The sequence below is a fragment of the Nothoprocta perdicaria genome, unplaced genomic scaffold (genome assembly GCF_003342845.1).
Source record: "Nothoprocta perdicaria isolate Ctin4 unplaced genomic scaffold, notPer1 scaffold_3, whole genome shotgun sequence".
In the NCBI taxonomy this organism is placed as follows: domain Eukaryota; kingdom Metazoa; phylum Chordata; class Aves; order Tinamiformes; family Tinamidae; genus Nothoprocta; species Nothoprocta perdicaria.
This window is the reverse complement of record NW_020455532.1, coordinates 1,009,982-1,028,721: the sequence shown is the minus strand read 5'-3', so window position 1 is coordinate 1,028,721 and position 18,740 is coordinate 1,009,982. Positions and strand designations below refer to the sequence as shown.

Sequence of the window (18,740 nt, the reverse complement as noted above, 5' to 3'; positions counted from 1 at the left end):
CTCCATGGCGCCTCYGGAGCCCGGCATCAGCCACCCGTAGGAATTCTCCACGCGGATACCGCCCGGCCGCCCCCACGATGCCCGTGGCCAACGGGCTCTCGGTGCCGCTGGAGAGCCTGCGGCRGCAGCTGGAGCTGTGCCTGGTGTGCTCCAAGTGCAGCGTGAAGGAGAACGAGATCACCTACCGCCTCAAGGATGTGGAGCACCGCTGCATGCACGAGATCCTGCTGGCGCGGCGCCGCAGCAAGAGGAGCGCCGCGTGGAGGAAGGTGTCGCGGCGGCCCGGCTTCCCCACACCGGCGCGCTACGCCGTGTGCCGCTACTACGTGCTGGGCTTGGGCTGCAGCAAGCACAAGGGCCTGTGCACGTTCGCCTGGAGCGCCGAGGAGGCGCTCGTGTGGAACTTCGAGCGCGAGCACGAGCTGGAGCGGCGCGCGCTGAAGGCGGCCGTGCTGCGCGCCCAGCTGGCCGCCTGCCCCGGCGCCGGCGAGCCGCCCGAGGCGCCCGGCGCCGCCGCCGACATCCGCAGCGAGTTCGGCGGCTGCTTCCAGGAGATCTGCAAGCGCTGCTTCTTCGGGAGCCCGCAGCGCATCCGCGCGGGCGGCCCCGCGCGCCTCTGCGAGCAGCACGGCGCCTGGGAGCCGCTGCTGGTGCACGTGGTGTCGGACAGCCGGCGGCGGCGGCAGTACACGGCCGTGCGCCCCTGCCCCGAGTTCGTGCCGGCGCTCACCTACTGCCGCTACGTGAGCCGCGGCGAGCCCTGCAAGCACAGCCCGCGCCGCTGCAACTACGCGCACAGCGACGTGGAGCTGGCCGTGTGGCGCGCCGAGCGGGAGCGCGGGCTGGCGCGCGCCGAGCTGCTGCCGCCCGCCGCCGAGGGCCGCGCGCCGCCCGCCGCCGCCRCCACGCTCCACTTCTACTGCCGCGTCTGCCTCGTCACCTTCGGCTCGCGGGAGGCCTTCGAGAGCCACTGCGCCTCGCTGGAGCACGCGCAGATGCTGGCGGCCGACGGCACGGTGCAGTGGGCGCACCGCGCGCCGCCGCTCGGCCTCGCCACCTTCTCGCTGTGCAGCAGGTAGGCGCGAGCGGCAGCCCCGCGCTGGGGGTGTCGGCGCTGCCCGGCCCCGCTCRCAGCCCCACGGCTTCTCTCCCCTCGCAGGGTGGACGTGTGCGAGTTCGGCGACGGCTGCACCAAGGCGCATTCGGCCGAGGAGCTGCAGGAGTGGATCCAGAGGGTGAAGGTTGCCACGAGGAAGAAGAAGCAGGCGCTGAAGGACGGGCTCGTGTCCTACCAGAGCCGCCTCATCGACGAGTACCAGAAATCCTCCAACGAGGTGTTCATCGTAAGTGCTGGCYGAAGGGAGGGAAGCAGCTCGGTTTTCCGGCGTGGGGTGCTCCGGATCTGGGAGGTCTCTGGGGTGAGAACCCGGGGAGGGAATGTCAGGGCTCTGCAGTTTGTCCCCGGAGCATTGTCCTCATCCCCCCGCTCCTCTTGTGCCTCCTGTAGATGTCTGAGCACGTCGACGGCGTTCGGGCCACRTGTGAGCAGCCCTTGCAGGTGCATTCCGAGGACAGGAGGATGAAATACCGGTGGAAATTCCGAGTTCACTCCCAAGTAAGCTCAGCTCCGTGGGTCTGGGGGGCTGCGTGGGGTCCTCACCYGACTTGTCACCTGAGTCCCCTGTCTCTTCTCGTGCCCTGAGTCCCCAGTGGGTGCCCAGCTGCTCTCAACATGTCCTGGCTGTGGTCAGAAAGAGCAGGATTCGGTCACCCTCCTGCTGGAGTGTGTTGGGAGCCGGGGACAAGGGGCCGGGTCTGACTTTCCTGCCAGCTCACGGGATTTCCCACTTATGGAAGAGTCTCTTACACAGCTGAAATCTAAATTACTTTTACAGTTACTTTTAAAAGTAATTGCTATGGGATCGTGCGAGGAGTAGGTTCCATTCTGGTGCATTCCAAGAGCTCGGCGGGGTGCTCTGCCCTTGGGAATAGGAAACGCCCCTGGGAAGATCCCACGGRCCGCTGGGTCCATCGAGCGGCCCCCGAGGAGGGAGGCGTCACGGTGTCCTCTCGCCCTGTCCCCCGCAGATGCCTCTGAAGCACGTGGCGCTGCTGAAGAGGGAGCCCGGCGTCTCCTTCTACCTCTCGGTGGACGGATTCCCGCAGGGCCTGCAGTACGTGCGCGGGGAGCTCGTGGGCACGCTGCCCTCGTGCCCCAACACCTCCCTGGTGGAGGTGTGCATGGAGTGCTGCACGCTGGGCGTCTTCGAGCAGTGGGTGGCCTTTGACTTCGACAGCCGCCCCGTGCTCATCCGGAAGATCAAGGCCAGGGTGGGCCGGCGGGAGCTGCCGTGGCAGAGCGCGGGCAGCGGCGAGGGCGGCCGCGCCGTGGACTTCGAGCAGTGGCACAGCGGGAACCGCRTGGTCATCCCCAGCGTGCTGCGCACCAGCGACGACGTCGATCTGCTGGCCAGATACAAAGCGCCGGCGCTTTCCCTGAGCGCCCGGCACAAGGGCGCAGCCAACGGCCCCATCACTCGGCTCACCTATAGGGAGAGGATGCAYGACTTCCTCTTCAGGGAGGAAGAGGCCGAGCAGGCTCTCATTGCCAAGTAAGTGCCTGCTGGGTGTCCACGTGGCTCCTCSTAGCTCTGCATCGCAGACCCTTTCGCAGAATCACAGAACGTTCAGGGTTGGAAGGGACCTSTAGAGATGATCTAGTCCAACCTTCCCATTCAAGCAGGGACACTCAGAGCATGCGGCACAGGGTGGCATCCAGGTGGGTTTTGAAGACCTCCMGAGAAGGAGACTCCACAACCTCCCTGGGCAGCCTGTGCCAGGGCTCTGTCACCTCACAGTGAAGTTCTTCCTCATATGGAGATGGAGCTTCCTRTGTTGCAGTTTGCACCCATTTCCCCTTGTCCTGTCACTGGCCACCACTGAGAAGAGCTTGGCCCCTTCCCCCCTACATTGCCCCTTCATCAACTTGTACATGTTGATCATATTCCCTCTCTCATTCCCTCTTCTCTAGGCTAAACAGGCCCAGCTCAGTCAAGTTTGACTCACTCAAGTCAGTTTGCTAACACTGTCCTTGGGGCCAGGCAGCTCCTGAAGATCTAGTTTCCATCTCGTCTGGGATGGCTCCTCAAGCACCTTGGGACCTTGCCAGGCAATTGGAAAGCTGCCAGGAAAGGTGTCTTGCCAGGCAGTGAGAGGTGGGGAAGGGCTGCGTCTTCGTGGATGTGGTTTGAGTAGAAGCAGGGTTCCTGTCCCCGAACTGAGGTAGTCGGCAGGCTCTCCTGGGCGCAAGTGGCAGTTGCTTCYCTGCAGTAGGGAGGACAATTACTGATGAAGTCATCAGCCAGTTCTCTTAATTTGGATGTTCTCACCTTTCAGGCTTAACCTCCGAGTCTTCATCTTGCTGACCCCGATGCTGCAACACCTTTCTATGGGCATGAAGTTTGCCCAGTCGGGTGAGCTGTTTGCTAAAGTGCCTACCCCTTACAACCTCTCACCAGACACGGACGAGGGGTATCTGCTGAACAGGTCTGTGCCCACGGCTTATCTGGCACTTAACCCCCCAATAAACAATCGGGTTTATGAAGTTGGCGTGGAGAATAAAGCCACAACGGAGAACACTATCTGGCTGCAGATACCAAAGAGATGCTGCTCCGAGCTGGACTTCAAGCCAGACACCTCCCACAACGTGGAGATCCAGTTCCAAATCGACCGGCTGCTGTTCCGCCAGTGGCACCATGCTGTTGACCGCCTCTTGGATGAGAAGCTGGTCCTACCTGATGTCGCCGATTGTTCCGTCCCCTATTCACTCGAGGTGTCCCAGAAGGGGAACAGCAAGCAGAAACTGGCCATCTCCTTCATCACAGGCAAAGCGGTCAGCAGCCGCCAGATCCCACCCCTGCTCATCTACGGCCCTTTCGGCACGGGGAAGACGTTCACCTTGGCCATGGCCACCATGGAGATMCTCAGGCAGCCCAACGCGCGGGTGCTCATCTGCACGCACACCAACAGGTTAGCAGGGCGGAGGAGAAGAGGAAACCGGAGTCAGGGCCTGGTTCCTCTGCCGGGTCAGGGCACGTGTGAGGGGACAAAGGGAGAGCCAGAGGTGGAGCTAATCTGGCCTTTTCTTAATATATACATCAATTAATAAAATTCAACTGTTTAAATCAATTGTTCTAGCCCTCCTGCTAGAAAGGAGCCTGGCTTGGRTGGAAGTGTTTGTGGAAAGTTAGCATGTTCCTGCTTGGTTGTGAGATGGGGATGGAAAGATGGTTGCTTTCTTCTTTCTGGCCCTTCCTGTGCAGCAGAAGGCGTGGAAAGCCATCCGCTAGGCTTGTTGTGATGGTGCCATACCCCCTTGAAAAGTGTTGAGCTCTTGCACATGTCAATGTTTTGACTTTCCCAAAGAGRACTTGGGGAAGAGGCAAATGTAGATCTGGCCTGACTGCTGTTGGATCTGCCTTGCGAGAATCCAGGCCAGGACTGTTAAAATTAGAGCAGTTGTGCTCGGAAGGATGTCCACAGCCTTTCCTGCAGGCTGCTCTTGCCTTAGTTTTTAATGTATAATAAATGGTAGCTTCTAATCTTAGCCGGCTGCAGGCTGCCTGCTTGCACTGGCGCTTGCTCGGGGTCCATCCTGCACCATCCACCCGAGATGAGCTGTCAAAAGGGAGGTGAACTGCGCATTGGTGTGCAGCTCCTACCATCTCCTGTGAGCTCCCGTGGTCTCCTACGGATCACAGAATCCCAGAATGGTTAAGGTTGGAAGGGACCTCTAGGGATCATCTAGTCCAACCTTCCTGCTCAAGCCGGGACACCTAGAGCAGGCCCAGATATTTTGCTGGACACGCCACATTTGGAATGCCAGCTCCTCGTGAGCATTGACAGGTACCTCACCGCTCATCGACCCCTGGCACCAATGCCTATTTTAAGCARAACTCCCAAAATATGCTCGGAATTGGTGGCTGTGTAAATGCAGGCTACTTTGCACGTATGTGAATGCCCCTTTTGAAGAGCTGTCAGCTAAAGCTGGGGGTGATTTTGGCCCGTTGTTGACGAATGATTAAATAGTGCATTGGAGTGAGGGTCTTGTATAAGAACAACACTTAAATTACGTGCTGGTTTCTCCTCTTCTTCCTGTCCAGTGCTGCTGACATCTACATCCGGGAGTATTTCCACAACTATGTGACCAAGGGGCGCCCATGGGCCGTTCCCTTGAGGATTATTTCCACCGACCGCCCCGTCAGCATGACAGATGCCATCACTCAGATGTACTGCTGCCTTTCTGCGGACCAGCACTCCTTCAGGCACCCCACCAAAGAGGAGATTGACAGGCACCGCATCATCATAACCACCTCCATGCTCTCGAAGAACCTGAAGGTGCCCCCGGGTTACTTCACTCACATCATGATCGACGAGGCTGCTCAGATGCTGGAGTGCGAAGCTTTGGTTCCCCTTTCGTACGCCACTTTTGAGACTCGGATTGTCCTAGCTGGGGACCACATGCAGATAACCCCGAAGCTGTTCTGCGTCAGGGATGGACAGTCYGCTGATCACACCCTGTTAAACCGGCTCTTCCAGTTCTACCAGAAGGAGAGACATGAAGTGGCCACRAAGAGCAGGATCATCTTCAATGAGAATTATCGATCCACCGCGGGCATAATTGAGTTTGTCTCCAAGCACTTCTACGTGGGCAAAGGCAATGCCATCCAAGCCAGTGGGAACATCTTGCCCCACCCGGAGATGTACCCCCTCATGTTCTGCCACGTGCCCGGCAGAGCTGAAAGGGACATGTCCATGATCTCCTGGCATAACACCTCGGAGATAACGCAAGTGATTGAGAAAGTGCAGGAGATATTGGAGAGGTGGCCGGATGAGTGGGGTGTCCAGAATATGAAGAAGATCTGTGTCGTCTCCCATGGGACGCAGGTGTGTAGGGGGAACCACATGTTCCTCGGTGGAAGGGGATATGCAGGCACCACTCTCAACACTCTCTAGGTGCTCCTAGGAGAAGCTGAGCTCTCTTTATGATAAACCTACCTCTCTCCTGCTTGCAGAGGTGGAGAACCTGTGAATCTTTCATACCAATGGTGTGTTTTCCTAGGCATGATCCATTTAGTATCATGGAACGGGAGTCAGAGCAGAGATGCCTCGTGGTGGGATGGTTTAGTTCAGGATTTCTTGTGGCATCCTCTGAGCAGGTTAGCTGTAGGTCAGCCTGGGAAGGTAGACCAAAATCAGCACGGGACATGTAATATGCGGTCCAGTGACTTTCCTGGGGAACCTGAAGATGAGGAGGACGTGTCTGTAGTGCTGAGGGTGCGGGGAGCTTGGAGATTGGGGAGTGAGTGGGGACCTGAAACTGCCCTCGGGTTTGTGACCCTCTCTTTCTTACTAGGTTTCTGCAACCAGGCAAGAGCTGAGGAGGAAGCACCTGCAAGACATAATGGTAGAAAACTATGAAAACTTGCCAGGTTTGTGCTTTGTTCGGTGGTTGTTGGTGCCTGGAGGTCTCCTGTGCTCCAGGGAGAGCTTTTCCAGTTGTGTCAGTAGACAGAAGGGTCTGCTGCAGCTAGATGCAATGGCAGTGGGAGCAGACGCTGGGTCATTAGCTGATGTCCTTCTGACATCTTAACYTTTATCAGCTCTCCCTTTGGCATTTTAGTGAGGAAGACTGAGGAAATGGCTCTTGGCGTGCACTTCCTCATGGCTAGCATGAGGGATTCTTCTGGCTGCTCTCTTTGCTGGGCCTGCTTTCCAGCTGCTGGCCACGTGCCCTTGTGCACATCCCTTATACGTGGGTGCTCCAGCTTTTTGAAGCTCATCTAGCATGTGTCCATACATGCACTTCCATGCAAAGTATCTATCCCTCTTGATCTCGGGGCAAAATACTCCGTGTGAGTGCACGTCATGCTGCTGGGCAGAGCTCCCCAACCCTTCCCACTGCTCCAGATGCTGGCAGCAAGCTGCTGTGGTCCATGTTGAGGTCCGTGTTGATTAGGAGTGCACGTGTGGAGCACGTCGGGCTGATTTCCATCCTGTTCTGCTTGGTACTTGAATTCTTTGCTTAGTGAATAGGGTTTCACACTGAACTATCTCTCTACCCAACTGTCAACTTGGTAAAATTTATGGATGTGACTTTGTAGGAGGGTGAAAACCCTGTAAGTGGGAACTGATCTGGGGTAACCCTGGCTTGTGCCAGCAGAAAAGCACTCGCTTAAAGCATCCCAGAGACTTGGGCATGTGTGAATCATGTGAAGGCCCCGGTGCCAGTGAGGGAGGCTCATAATAAAAATGAATTCAAACCAAGACGTCCTGTGGGTACCAACTGCAGAACAGCTAAAGGAATCCAACACACTTGATGAGGAGAGAGCGATGGGGTTGTTTTTGTCTTCARGGCCTTAGCTTATGACTCATAGGTGCTTTTATTTATTTATATATTTTTATTGTACAGCTGGGATGGCTCATGGCGAGAGTAACTGACCGCTGGGGCGTGTTTCTGATCTCCACACCCCTTCCTCCCGGCCTCTTTTCAGCTCTGCAGTCACTAGGATGCTCTCGCTGTTTGCTGTTCCCAGTGTGATCAGCCAGCAGAGCTGTCCTTGAGAACGGTCACTGCTCTTGTTCCCGCAAAATCCTCGTTTCCCCCAGGAATTTGGGGTTCACAGAAGACTCCCCTTGTTTGGGGAGGAATGCTGGTGGTGCTGTGAGTGCAGTGCGGGCCCATGAGTGCTCAGTGCTGCACCAGTTGGCTGTCCTGTCCTGTCCTGTCCTGTCCTGTCCTGTCCTGTCCTGTCTCTTTCCGCATGCTTCTGTCCCTTGCGTGGTGCTTGCACAGCAGTGTCCCCATGGTGTGTGTCCAGGCTCACCCAGGAAGATCCTCGTGATCCCTGGGTCCCGCTTTCTATAGAATCTATAGATTTCTGGGACTCGGGCAAATGAGGTTCTATCAACCACGTAAGGCAGGGTAGGAGTGCAGAGATGCATGGCAGCCAGACAGGGTCTTCCCCTTGGGACCCCGTGACTGACTTGTCCCTTGTCCCCTCCCACGCAGGGCGCGAGTTTCGGGTCATCATCATCAGCACGGTCCACACGAGCGAGAGCCTGCGCATCTCGGCCTCCCACCACCTGGAGTTCTTCAACGAGGCCAGAGTGCTCAACACCATCATGACGAGGGCTCAGTCGCTGGTGGTTGTGGTGGGGGATGCCGTGGCCCTGTGTTCGCACGGCCAGTGCAGCAAGGTGTGGAAGCACTTCATCCAGGAGTGCATCGAGAAGGGCAGCGCGACGCCCGAGAACCTGACCATGGCGCAGATCAAACAGGCTGCCTATGACCAGGAGAGCTGGCGCAGGAGGAGCCCCGACAGGGAYGAGGAGGACAGTGACAGCGATTCCTGGAGCTCTGAGGCCGAGAGCATAAACCCCGATGATCCCATTCTCCAGGAGCTGTTGGATGAGAGCAAGAACGTCCTGGTGACGGTGTCTGAAGAAGGGCTGCTGAACGTGAAGACTGAGGTTTCAAACCAGCAGGACGATAAGCGGGAATACGTCAACTTCTCCTCTCGGATGATGCAGGAGTATCTCCACATGCACCCTAAAATGTACAAGAGGTGCGAGTTGATCAAGGAGGGGTTTGACAGAGCTTCTGCCTTCACCCTCAATGACTTCCCGCCSATGAGCATTCAGATCAAAGGCAGAGTTCACTGCGGGACGGCCTTCACGGGCGATGAGGTGCTGGTGGAGCTCCTGCAGAGCAACACGGCCGAGAGCGGCTGCCTCCGCCCGCAAGGGAAGGTGGTGGGCATCCTAAAGCGTGCCGAGAGGGAGCGCACCTTCATCTGCATGATGGATGAGTTTGATCCCCGYGTCATGATCCCCATCGACCGCACCGTCACCAAGATATTTGTCCCCGGGCTGCGAGAGAAGCCGGATGCCATTCCCATCCGCAGGCTCGTCAACGGCAAGTACAGGGTGGTGAGCTGCGAGAGGATCGGCCAGAGCACGAGGAGGTGCCAGCTCTTCTGCGTCCAGATCATCTCCTGGCGGGAGGGCTTTTACTACCCTCTGGGGATAATAACTGAGATTCTGCACATTGCCTTGACCCTGGAAGAAGGTCTAAAGGTGCTTGATATGGAGTATGGTTTGGAAAATAAATATCCAGCTGCTGTTACCAAGGAATTAGCCAGATACACCTCCAGCAAACCTAATGTCCTCAAGGAAAACCTGAAGGACTGTCGGAGCTACCTGACCTTCACTGTTGACCCCCAAGGGGCTAAGGATTTAGACGATGCTATCAGCGTTCGGGACCTTGGAGAGCATTACGAGATTGGGATCCACATCGCAGATGTGGCCGGCATCATCCCCAAAGGCAGTGCCTTGGACGCAGAAGCGAAGAAACGGGGTGCCACCTACTATGCACCCAAACGGGACCCGCTGTGCATGTTCCCACCTCGGATTAGCCAGGAGATCTGCAGCCTCCTGCCGCGGGAGGAGCGCCGCGTGATCTCGCTGTTTGTCACCGTGGAAAAGCAGACGGATACCATGATGAAGGGGAACCTCACGGTGTGCGTGATCCGCTCGGACCGGCAGCTCTCCTACGAAGAGGCAGAGCTCCTCATTAAGAGCCGCTACAAAGGAGGTGCGGAGAACCTCTGCTTTGATACCCTGGAGGACTGCTTGGCCGTGGCCTATCACTTCTCCAGGGTCCACAGGAAGTTTCGTCTGCAGGAGGACTGTTTCTACGACCAGCTGGATGAGGAAAGCTCCCCGGGTAGCAGAGGTTCCCATCAGATGATAGAGGAGTTCATGATTATGTTCAACAGCTTTGTGGCGGAGTTCCTCACCAACCAGGAGGACACCAGAAGCGTCACTCCCCTCCGGTGTCAGAGCGAGCCCAACCTGCAGCAGGTCGCGCTCATGAGAAGCAAGTACAGCCACATAATCCCTCTGTCCATCCACCTCTCACACCATCTCCAGGAGGTGCCTCCCAGGCAAATCTCATTGAAAGAATCCAAGTTCAGCCTCCTGACCCCGCTTTGGGAGCACCTGCAGTCCGCTGCTGAGGACTGCGACCTGCACAAGATGCTGGACCTCATTGTCACGGACGACATCCACCCGAAGCTGGCGCCCGTGGCGCTCGAGTTCAGGAGGCTGCTGGGCCGCTCGTATTTCTGCCGCTCCAACTCCAGCCCCCAGTCCAAATCGGGCCATTACTCCTTGCACGTCGACTCCTACACCTGGGCCTCCTCTCCCATCCGCCGCTACATGGACGTGGTGCTGCAGCGGCACCTGCGTTCCGTGCTCTGCAAGAAGCCCGTGGCCTATTCTTTGGAGGACATTGAGTTTCTCTGTCACGACTTCAACAGGAAGAATTCCCGGGCCGTGATGTACGAGAAGAGGGCCCGCTCTCTGCAGATGGCCACTCAGCTCAAGCTGCAAGTCCTGCAGAAGGTCGCCTTTGTGGTGGATATCGAAGCCATGAACAAGCACTTCAAGGCCTTGTTTCCGCTGAACAGAGAGACTCTTCCTGATCCCCAGCTAATTAACTACAGGGCTCTTCAGCTGGTAGAGCAGCCCRTGTTCAACGAGGAGCAGAACAGCATGAGGCTCCTGTGGAAGAGGAGGGTCTATTCGGTGGAGCAGAAGAAGGAGCACGGCCTGAAGGAGGGACCTCTCTACGACCAAAGCATCACCCTCTTCGATGCCGAAGTTTGGCAGCACGTGCTGTTGGCCATCAGAAGGGAGCAGTTTGAGAACGTGGCTCCCCTGCTCCGCAGCGGGGAGGACCGCGGCAGGCGGCGGGTGGGCTGGCTCAGGAGAAGCTCCTGCTCGCACTACGTGGAGCTGTCGCTGGAGCTGCAGGCGGGCGACGCGCTGCACTTCCAGCTCACCACGGACGTGTACCGCGGCTTCCTGGTGCCCTTCGTGCAGCTGTGGTCTGTCACGCCGGGCTTTGACATCTGCCTGCAGCACACGGAGAAGCCCATCGACTGCTTCTCTGAGTACGCCCTTCAGTCCTCCAAGGAGAAGTACAAGAGCGCGGTGGAGTATAACAAGGTGTGGATGCCGATGAGCGCCATGGAGTCGGCCTCGTGCGCCGTGGCCGAAAATGACTCCATCATCCTCCACCACGTCAAAATAACCTGGGCGAAGCAAAGAACGGGCAAAGGGCAACTGCAAGGGACCTTCTCGCTGGCCAAAAGCTTTCTGAAAGACTGCTGCATTGAGGTGGACTTCAACCACTGCTACCTGTGCATTCGCTTGAGTGGGCTGGACCTCGAGGGCTTTGAGAGCGATGAGGAATGTCTCAGCCACGGCCTCCAGAACCTGACTTTCTTTCACAAGGACAGGCCGGAGAGCAAGCTGGTGCTCGATCCGGATACGTACACCTGGGTGGCGCATGGGCTCATGGAAGAGGCCAGCGACGAGGAGAAATCGGACCGCAGTAGCGTGAGGACCTTGAATTTTTACATCCACAATATGTCTATGGAGAACATTCCCCTGGAAATCTCACTGGAGTCTGCCAGGTTCACGGTGGAGCTCATTCCAAAGATGCTGCCCGATGTGTAAGTGTTCTTAGCATTAGTTCTGCACTTAACCTTTTGGTCCCAACAGGGTAACAGCTTCACAAACCTTCTCTGCCGAACCCAATGAGTTCTGCTCCGCGGTATGGGCGATCCTCTGAAAATATGTCTTTATCGAGCTTCTGGGCAGCTTATGCTGCTGGGGCATGGGCGTTCCGTGGGGATTGCTGCATTTCTGCAGATGCCTTCATGCTCTCCTGGAAGACCTTGAGAATGGGGTGACAAGGGGCCGTGCTGGAGTTGCACAGGACTTCTGCTTTTATGCTAGTGAATTGCTGCAATATGAGTCATAGAAGGCAGTGTGAAACCCCGCTCGGGGGTTTTGCCAGGCAGGTATTCCCACATTTCCCTTCCCCTTCGTTTTCCTTTGTTGTTGCTCTGGAGCATGATCTGCTGCTATTAGAGCTGATGTCTATTTTGCCTTTCTTTGTGCTCGGTATGGACCGAGAATTGCCCCCTAATTGCYGTGGCTTTCCTCAGGGCAGCGTCTGGTTCCCTTTGTGTCTTGAATTTTGGGAAAAAATGGAAACTARTCCAATGAAAGGGAGTGCAGACATAATGAAATGGAGTTGGGACTCAAGTTGTGCTCCTCACTCACAGCGTGTCTGCAGGCTCAGCTCCTCACACGGTTGAGAAATAGTCACGGATATGAAGCAGCAGAATAAGACACATATGCAAATTGTTTTAAGCTCTTTGGGAAAGGATTTGATGCAAGACCAAAGCAGAGAGAGAATAAATATAACAATTGCCTATAGAATTGTGTAATATTATTTTTTTTTTTTTAGCGCCACATTTCATTCATTCTTTTTTTTTTTTTTCCCTGTCCATCAGACGAAAAGAAAATGCAATTTGGAAGCTCAAGTATGCCTCCGACCTTGCCAAAAGCATCGCACTAAACCACAATCCTCCTAAAAAAGGTAGGAACAAATCCTATTTATTTATTTTCACTATGGCTACTTGCCTCTGGCCAGGAAGGGTCATTGGCGTGGGGATCACGCTGCAGAGCTCACACTCCTCTTTAGCTAGGAGGTTCCCCGGCAAGGGCTGGGGAGATGCTATAACGCAGCCAGAATAAAGATTAAAAGATGAAGCGGGTGCAGGCTGCCATGCTGGAGCCTGAGGCAGGGGGTGTTTTCATCTCCTGGTCTCACAGAGAAGGTTTTTTTGGGCAGAACTTACTGTCATGAGACAAAGGTTGCACCTGAGAGGTCTTGTAATTGGGGYACGATGGTGGGTACCCGCTGCCTCCTCCCGTTGAGCTGTCTGGGTGCTCCCTTCAGTACCATTCTTTACAATTCCTTTCTTGTCCTTTTACCAAAACAGTGATAACATCCAGACTCTTGGCGCAAAAAACCTTTGATCTCCCGGGAAGTCAAAGGAAGCTCAACCAGAGTCAGAACCAGGCAATTCTAAATGCTCTGAAGAAATCCTTCACGCTCATCCAAGGGCCACCAGGTGAGGAGGAGGGGAGGGCACCTGTCCATGTCACTTGTTGTTCAAGCAGGTGAGAACTAGTCTGTTGCTTTTCTGGGAGGAGAGTGGGATAACTCTGATATCCTTGAGACCCTTGATGAGAGAGGGGAAGGCAAAGTGAGTTGGCATCACACACAACTGTTCAAGGCTATCTCCTGGATTCTGGAATCTCAACGTTGGACGTTGAACTAGACCAAGGGGGCAGGGCAGTCATTAAAGTCTCCTCAACCTTCTTTCTTAGGCACAGGGAAAACGGTTGTTGGAAGTCACATTGTCTACTGGTTCCATGAGCTGAACCAGGAGACCATTGAGAAGGAGAAACCACAGCGCTTGGATGAAGAGGACAAAGGCAACAAGTATATCTTGTACTGTGGCCCATCCAACAAGTCTGTGGATGTTGTTGCTGGTAATTATATGTTCTAAGTCTCTAAGGGAGCTTAAAGCAGGGGGAACAAGTGCCTGTGATTAGGAAGCTGGGAGGCAGGAGTGGCAAAAAGCTTAGCCTGATGTCGGGAGCAGACCCATCACTGAAGGGAGTGGACAACTGAGGTTGGGGTTGATGAGCAGGCGGTGGGGAGGAAGGGCTGGTGTGTGGTGAACATTGGGCATCTCGAGCAGAGCGCTGGGTTTCTGGTATTGTCTTAACAGATCTGTTCTCCTTCCCCAGAGCTGCTGATGAAGATGAAGGAGCTGAGACCCTTGAGGGTTTATGGTGAGGCAATTGAGACACTGGAATACCCGTACCCAGGGAGCAACCGGCACTTCTCCCGCAAAATCTTGCGGGATGCAAAACCGAAGCATGAGCTCAGGTAGGAGTTTGGGGCACCACGGGCTCTGTGGAGCAGTGCTGGTGTCTCTGGGAGATGATGGAGCAGAGTCCTGCTCCGGTTGGTTGTGGCAGACCTGGGCTTATTTTTATTAATAAGAAAGTATATATTCTAACATAGCACTTGACCACGGTACCCAGACTGTTGAAAACATCCTACATGTTTTCATCTTTCTTTGAAACAGCTCTAAAAATCTCTTCATTACTTCTTTACTAGTAACTGTTTTAAGAAAAAGAAGATGGTATGTTTTGTACCCTCAGCTAAGCCTAAGGCCTATCAAGATGGAAATGTCTGTGACTTTTTTGTAGCCAAATTAGTTTTTGCACATAGACAGGGGTTGTGTACTGCAGTGTAGAGGAGATAATTTGGGTCTCTGTGTGGAAAGTATGTCAAGTAAAAGCAAAAAAAATGACTCTTTATTCAGTGAAATAATCCTGCATCATCGGATCCGACGGCCACCCAACCCGTTTTGGAAGGAGATCTGTGATTTTGATGAACGGGTGAGGAGAGGAGATGAGATATCAGAAGAAGAGATCAAACGGTGAGTAGAAAGAGACCCTGGTGAGAGATGGCCCCTTATGGCCATCCCACCATTTAATGGTATCCCACCATTAAAGAAGTGCTGCCCAAAGCAGCAGAGGGCAACAGTCTTCCCTGATAAGAACTAGTTTGGGCTGCAGTTTCCAGGTAGAGCTCTCTTAGAGCTCCATGAAACTCATGGGGTTTCTAGTTCATTCCAGACTGGTTCCTGCACTCGAAACCCGGAGGTGTTTCCCATGTGCATGACCTGCTGTCCTTGCGTTGCCCACCAGGTACAAAAATACGTTGTCAGCTGCCCGTGGGCACGAGCTCGCGCGGCACGACGTGATCCTGTGCACGTGCTCCGCCGCGTCCTCYGCGTGCCTGGAGAAGCTGAACATCAGGCAGATCCTCATAGACGAGTGTGCCATGTCCACAGAGCCCGAGACCCTCATCCCCTTGGTCAGCCATAAGTATGCGGAAAAGGTGAGCGCCTTCCAAAGATGCATGTCGGGGGCAGTTGCTCGGAGCTCTTGAGCCTACACCCACGTTCCACCTCTCACTGTCCTGCTCGTCCAACTTTAGACCATTTAGGTTGTTGCTGATAGCACCTGTAATGATATATCAGTGTTCACCCGTGCCGTTGCTCCCAGGGCTGAGGAATCTACTCTGTTCCAGGTTGTTTTGCTTGGAGATCATAAGCAGCTGCGTCCCGTGGTCAACAACGATGTCTGCAAGAGTCTTGGCATGGAGATGTCTCTCTTTGAGCGCTACCGGAATCAGGCTTGGATGCTGGACACGCAGTACCGCATGGTGAGGCTTTTCTTGGGTGCTCTTTCTCCGTCACAGTAAATGATGCTCTCAGGGCTTGTCTCAAGACAAGACAAGACAAGACAAGAATGAGAAGCATTCTCCCCAAGCACTTGCCCTTCCTGGGGTAATGAGCCCATCCATCTTGTGCGGGGCAAGGTAGAGCAGAGTCATGTTTGGGGAAACCTACCCAAAAAGCAGCTGAGAGTGGACGAGTTCCGTGTGTTTGTTTGGTCATCTCAGTTTCTCCCCTTTTCTCCACCAGCACAAAGACATTTGCAAGTTCCCATCCCAGGAGTTTTATGAGAAGCACCTCAAAACGTGCCCTTTGCTTCTCCGTGAGGCCAGCGTCTTCTGCCACCGAGACAACAAGTGCTGCCCCATCATCTTCGGGCACATAGAGGGGAAGGAGCAGAGCCTCATGGTGTCCACCGAAGAGGGAAACGAGAACTCCAAAGCTAACCCAGAAGAAGTGGAGCAGGCGGTGAGCAGAGGCCAGCAGAAGGGTCTTGGCGTAGCCCCCCGTGTCCTTCGCCCTTCGGGGGGCTGTTGTGGGTGCGGGTGTGGGTTCCCCCATGAGCAGGACTCCGTGTCCCCAGGTGAGGCTGGCGAAGCAGCTGACGCTAGATGGCACCATCCGGCCRGAGAGCATCGCCGTGCTGAGCCCCTACAACGCGCAGGTGTCCGAGATCAACAAGCGGCTGCTGAAGGAGGGCGTCCGCGGCGTCACCGTGTGCACTGTCATGAAGAGCCAAGGTGGGGCCCGCGGGGAGCGAAGGGTCGGCCCTCTGCCCGGGGATTAGAGCGATTTGTCCCAAACACAAGGAGATTTATGCCAAACGCAAGGAAATTTATCCCAAACACAAGGAAATTTATCCCTGACACAAGGAAATGTGGTGCCGGGGACGTTCAGCCGTGCAGCAGGCGTCGCCGGGCCACATTTCCAGGCGATTTGTGGTCATAATGAATCCCTTGGAAGCCTTTGGAATGCTCAGGCAGGGAGAGAGCGATGGAAATAGAGAGGTAGCTTCAATACGAAGGGCATCTGAAGGGGGTACTAGAGAACTGCCGCAATAACGTGGAGAGCAGTAACCTGGAGTCAAAGAGCCTCCAGGGCTGGAGGAACCTGAACCATGGCTTGCTGTTCTGTGGGGGTTGTGGTGCAGAAACGAGTGACGCCGTCACACGCTCCTTTGTGAACCCCCTTTTCCCATTCCTTCTTTCCAGGAAGTGAGTGGAGATACGTGATCATGTCGACTGTGCGCTCCTGTCCGCGCGCGGAGATTGACCTAAAACCCACGAAAAGCTGGCAGAAGAAGTTCCTGGGGTTTGTCACTGACCCAAACCAGGTCAATGTGGGCATCACCCGAGCTCAGGAAGGACTCTGCATTATAGGTGGGTAACGTGGGCAGCAAACAGAGCAGCGCTCGGAGAGGAGCCGTGCGAGTTATCCAGCACCATGAGGCTATAACTGCTGACCAGATATCTCTGCTCCAGCTCTGATGGAGTCGTACGAGCCTTTTGTGGCCACTAACCCCCTGTCCCCTTCCCTGTATCTCCAGGAAACCGTTACCTCCTGGAATGCAACCCTCTGTGGAGGAGGCTGCTTCAGCATTACATAAAGCACAACTCCTATACCACAGCGCGAGCTATTTGCGTCAGGAAGACTCCAGCCGTGCGCCGGTAGGAACGGATTACACCTCGGCGAGCCCCTCTGTGCCCGGACACGCTGCGTGTGCCTTGCGGAACGATGCCCTCTTGCCACCATTGGGACGTGGAGCAGAAGGCGGCACGAGGGACGCGGACGTGTCCTCCAGCTGCAGCCTGCGCTTCGGGTTTCCCTCCGGGTTTTCCAGCAGTGAGCCTTTGGACAGGACCTTGCAGCTCTAGCGAACCAAAAAGCCACGGGAATGGATGGATGGATGCATGGATGCATGGATGCATGCATGGATGCATGCATGGATGCATGGATGGATGGATGCATGGATGGATGGATGCATGAATGGAGGCATGGATGGATGGATGGATGGATGGATGGATGGATGGATGGATGGACGGACGGACAGACGGGCTTGTGGCTTCATCGGTGATATTGGCATTTTTTTAATGGCGAGATGCTCAGCGGAGCCGCCGTCCCGTCCCTGTGTGCAGCTTTTGTTGGGGACCAAAGCCACATTCCGCTCATCAATCTCAGTGACTGCGCTCGACTCATCTGCAAGGCAAGCTGTGATTTGCCACCCAGGACCAAAGCTTCGGAGTTTTACCGCTCATTTTAAACCCAAGGCCAGGGAATTTTAAAGCCTGCTTATTTCTCAAAGCAGAAAAGCTTTTTATTTTTTTTTAATGAAGAAAGCGAGAAGGAAAACATGGAACAGTCTTGAGACAATATGGTGTAAATATTATGAGCCAAGGCCAAGTTGAGTTTGTAAATACATCTGCTTATCCTTTGTACAAAAGAAGTTATCCTCACCATATAATGTTAATGAAAGCTGGGAACTGCTCCTGCCAGGAAGCTTTGAAATTTGTAAGTGTATTTGAAACTGTTCCGAGGTTTATTTGATTTTTTCTCCTCCTGTAAGAAACCCTTTTCTTAACCCCTATTTTTGTAAAGCTGCTTCTAATTTATTAACTTTTAACTTTGTGAACTTTGTCTCACAGTTGGTGGCCTGAGCTTTTTCAGAGCAGCGCTGGAAACTTGATAATCACGTATCGCGCCATGTATGTGTATAATGGGGTTTTTATCTTTATTTTAAGCAACCAAACTGCTGTGAATGGAGGTGGTGGTTCCCTGGGTCGGCTGCGCTTGCCCTTGGCGCCCCGCTGCTCCGCGCGGGCAGCGGGACCCGGAGCTGCTCCGCGCAGCGCGGCGGTGTCGGGGACGCGCCTTTCAGCTCGTCCCAGTTCCGAATGTATGAAGTGCCTGCCTCAGCTCTCCCCGCCACCGGGACTGGCTCTGGGCCCACGCCAAAATGCAATCACGGCTTTTTTTCTTTTTTTTTCACCTTTTTTTCCTTTTTTTTTTTTTCCCACCAAATGGATGTTGTGCTGRGACAAGAATCATCCCTGGCGTAAATGATGGGTGCCCAGGACTCGGCGGTGTCGTGGCAGGGATGAATTTGGTGCTGTGTTTGCACTAGGGATGCAGCAGGGCCATTTTCCCAACGTGAAGGACCGTGCAATAAGAAAGCGCTGTGTCTGGGAAGATCCATTAGGAATCCTGTGTCCCTTTCCATGCTCTGATTGAGTTAAACTAGACTCAAGAACCTATGGAGAAGATTTGTTCCACTCTATTTTAAGCTGCCTTCCTGCACCTGTACATTTGATGGATTTGATCTGTACGCCAGAGACTACCCAGGCTTGCTCTTATGTTCCTGAAGCGTAATAACTAGCATATAGCTTGAAATCCCACCTGGGACACGAGCCTGCAGGCAGAACCTCTGCTGCCTCCAAAGACGCTCCAGAGAAGCTGGTAAGATTAAAGTCAAATGTTCCTTGTTCCCCCCGCGAAGCC

General features: G+C 54.8%; 1 protein-coding gene across 1 annotated transcript; it reads left to right on the top strand.

Annotated features, from left to right (window-relative positions):
- Positions 1 to 17,182, top strand: HELZ2 (helicase with zinc finger 2). The gene is made up of 19 exons (XM_026041892.1): positions 1 to 1,075; positions 1,160 to 1,343; positions 1,508 to 1,615; positions 2,089 to 2,612; positions 3,397 to 4,029; positions 5,163 to 5,946; positions 6,416 to 6,491; positions 8,072 to 11,582; positions 12,432 to 12,517; positions 12,924 to 13,055; positions 13,315 to 13,479; positions 13,741 to 13,882; positions 14,325 to 14,441; positions 14,713 to 14,905; positions 15,098 to 15,232; positions 15,495 to 15,713; positions 15,829 to 15,985; positions 16,457 to 16,624; positions 16,792 to 17,182. Exons 1-19 carry the CDS (start codon positions 78 to 80, stop codon positions 16,914 to 16,916), a joined length of 8,457 nt encoding a protein of 2,818 aa, XP_025897677.1. The 5' UTR covers positions 1 to 77; the 3' UTR covers positions 16,917 to 17,182.
- The last annotated feature ends 1,558 nt before the right edge of the window (positions 17,183 to 18,740 follow it).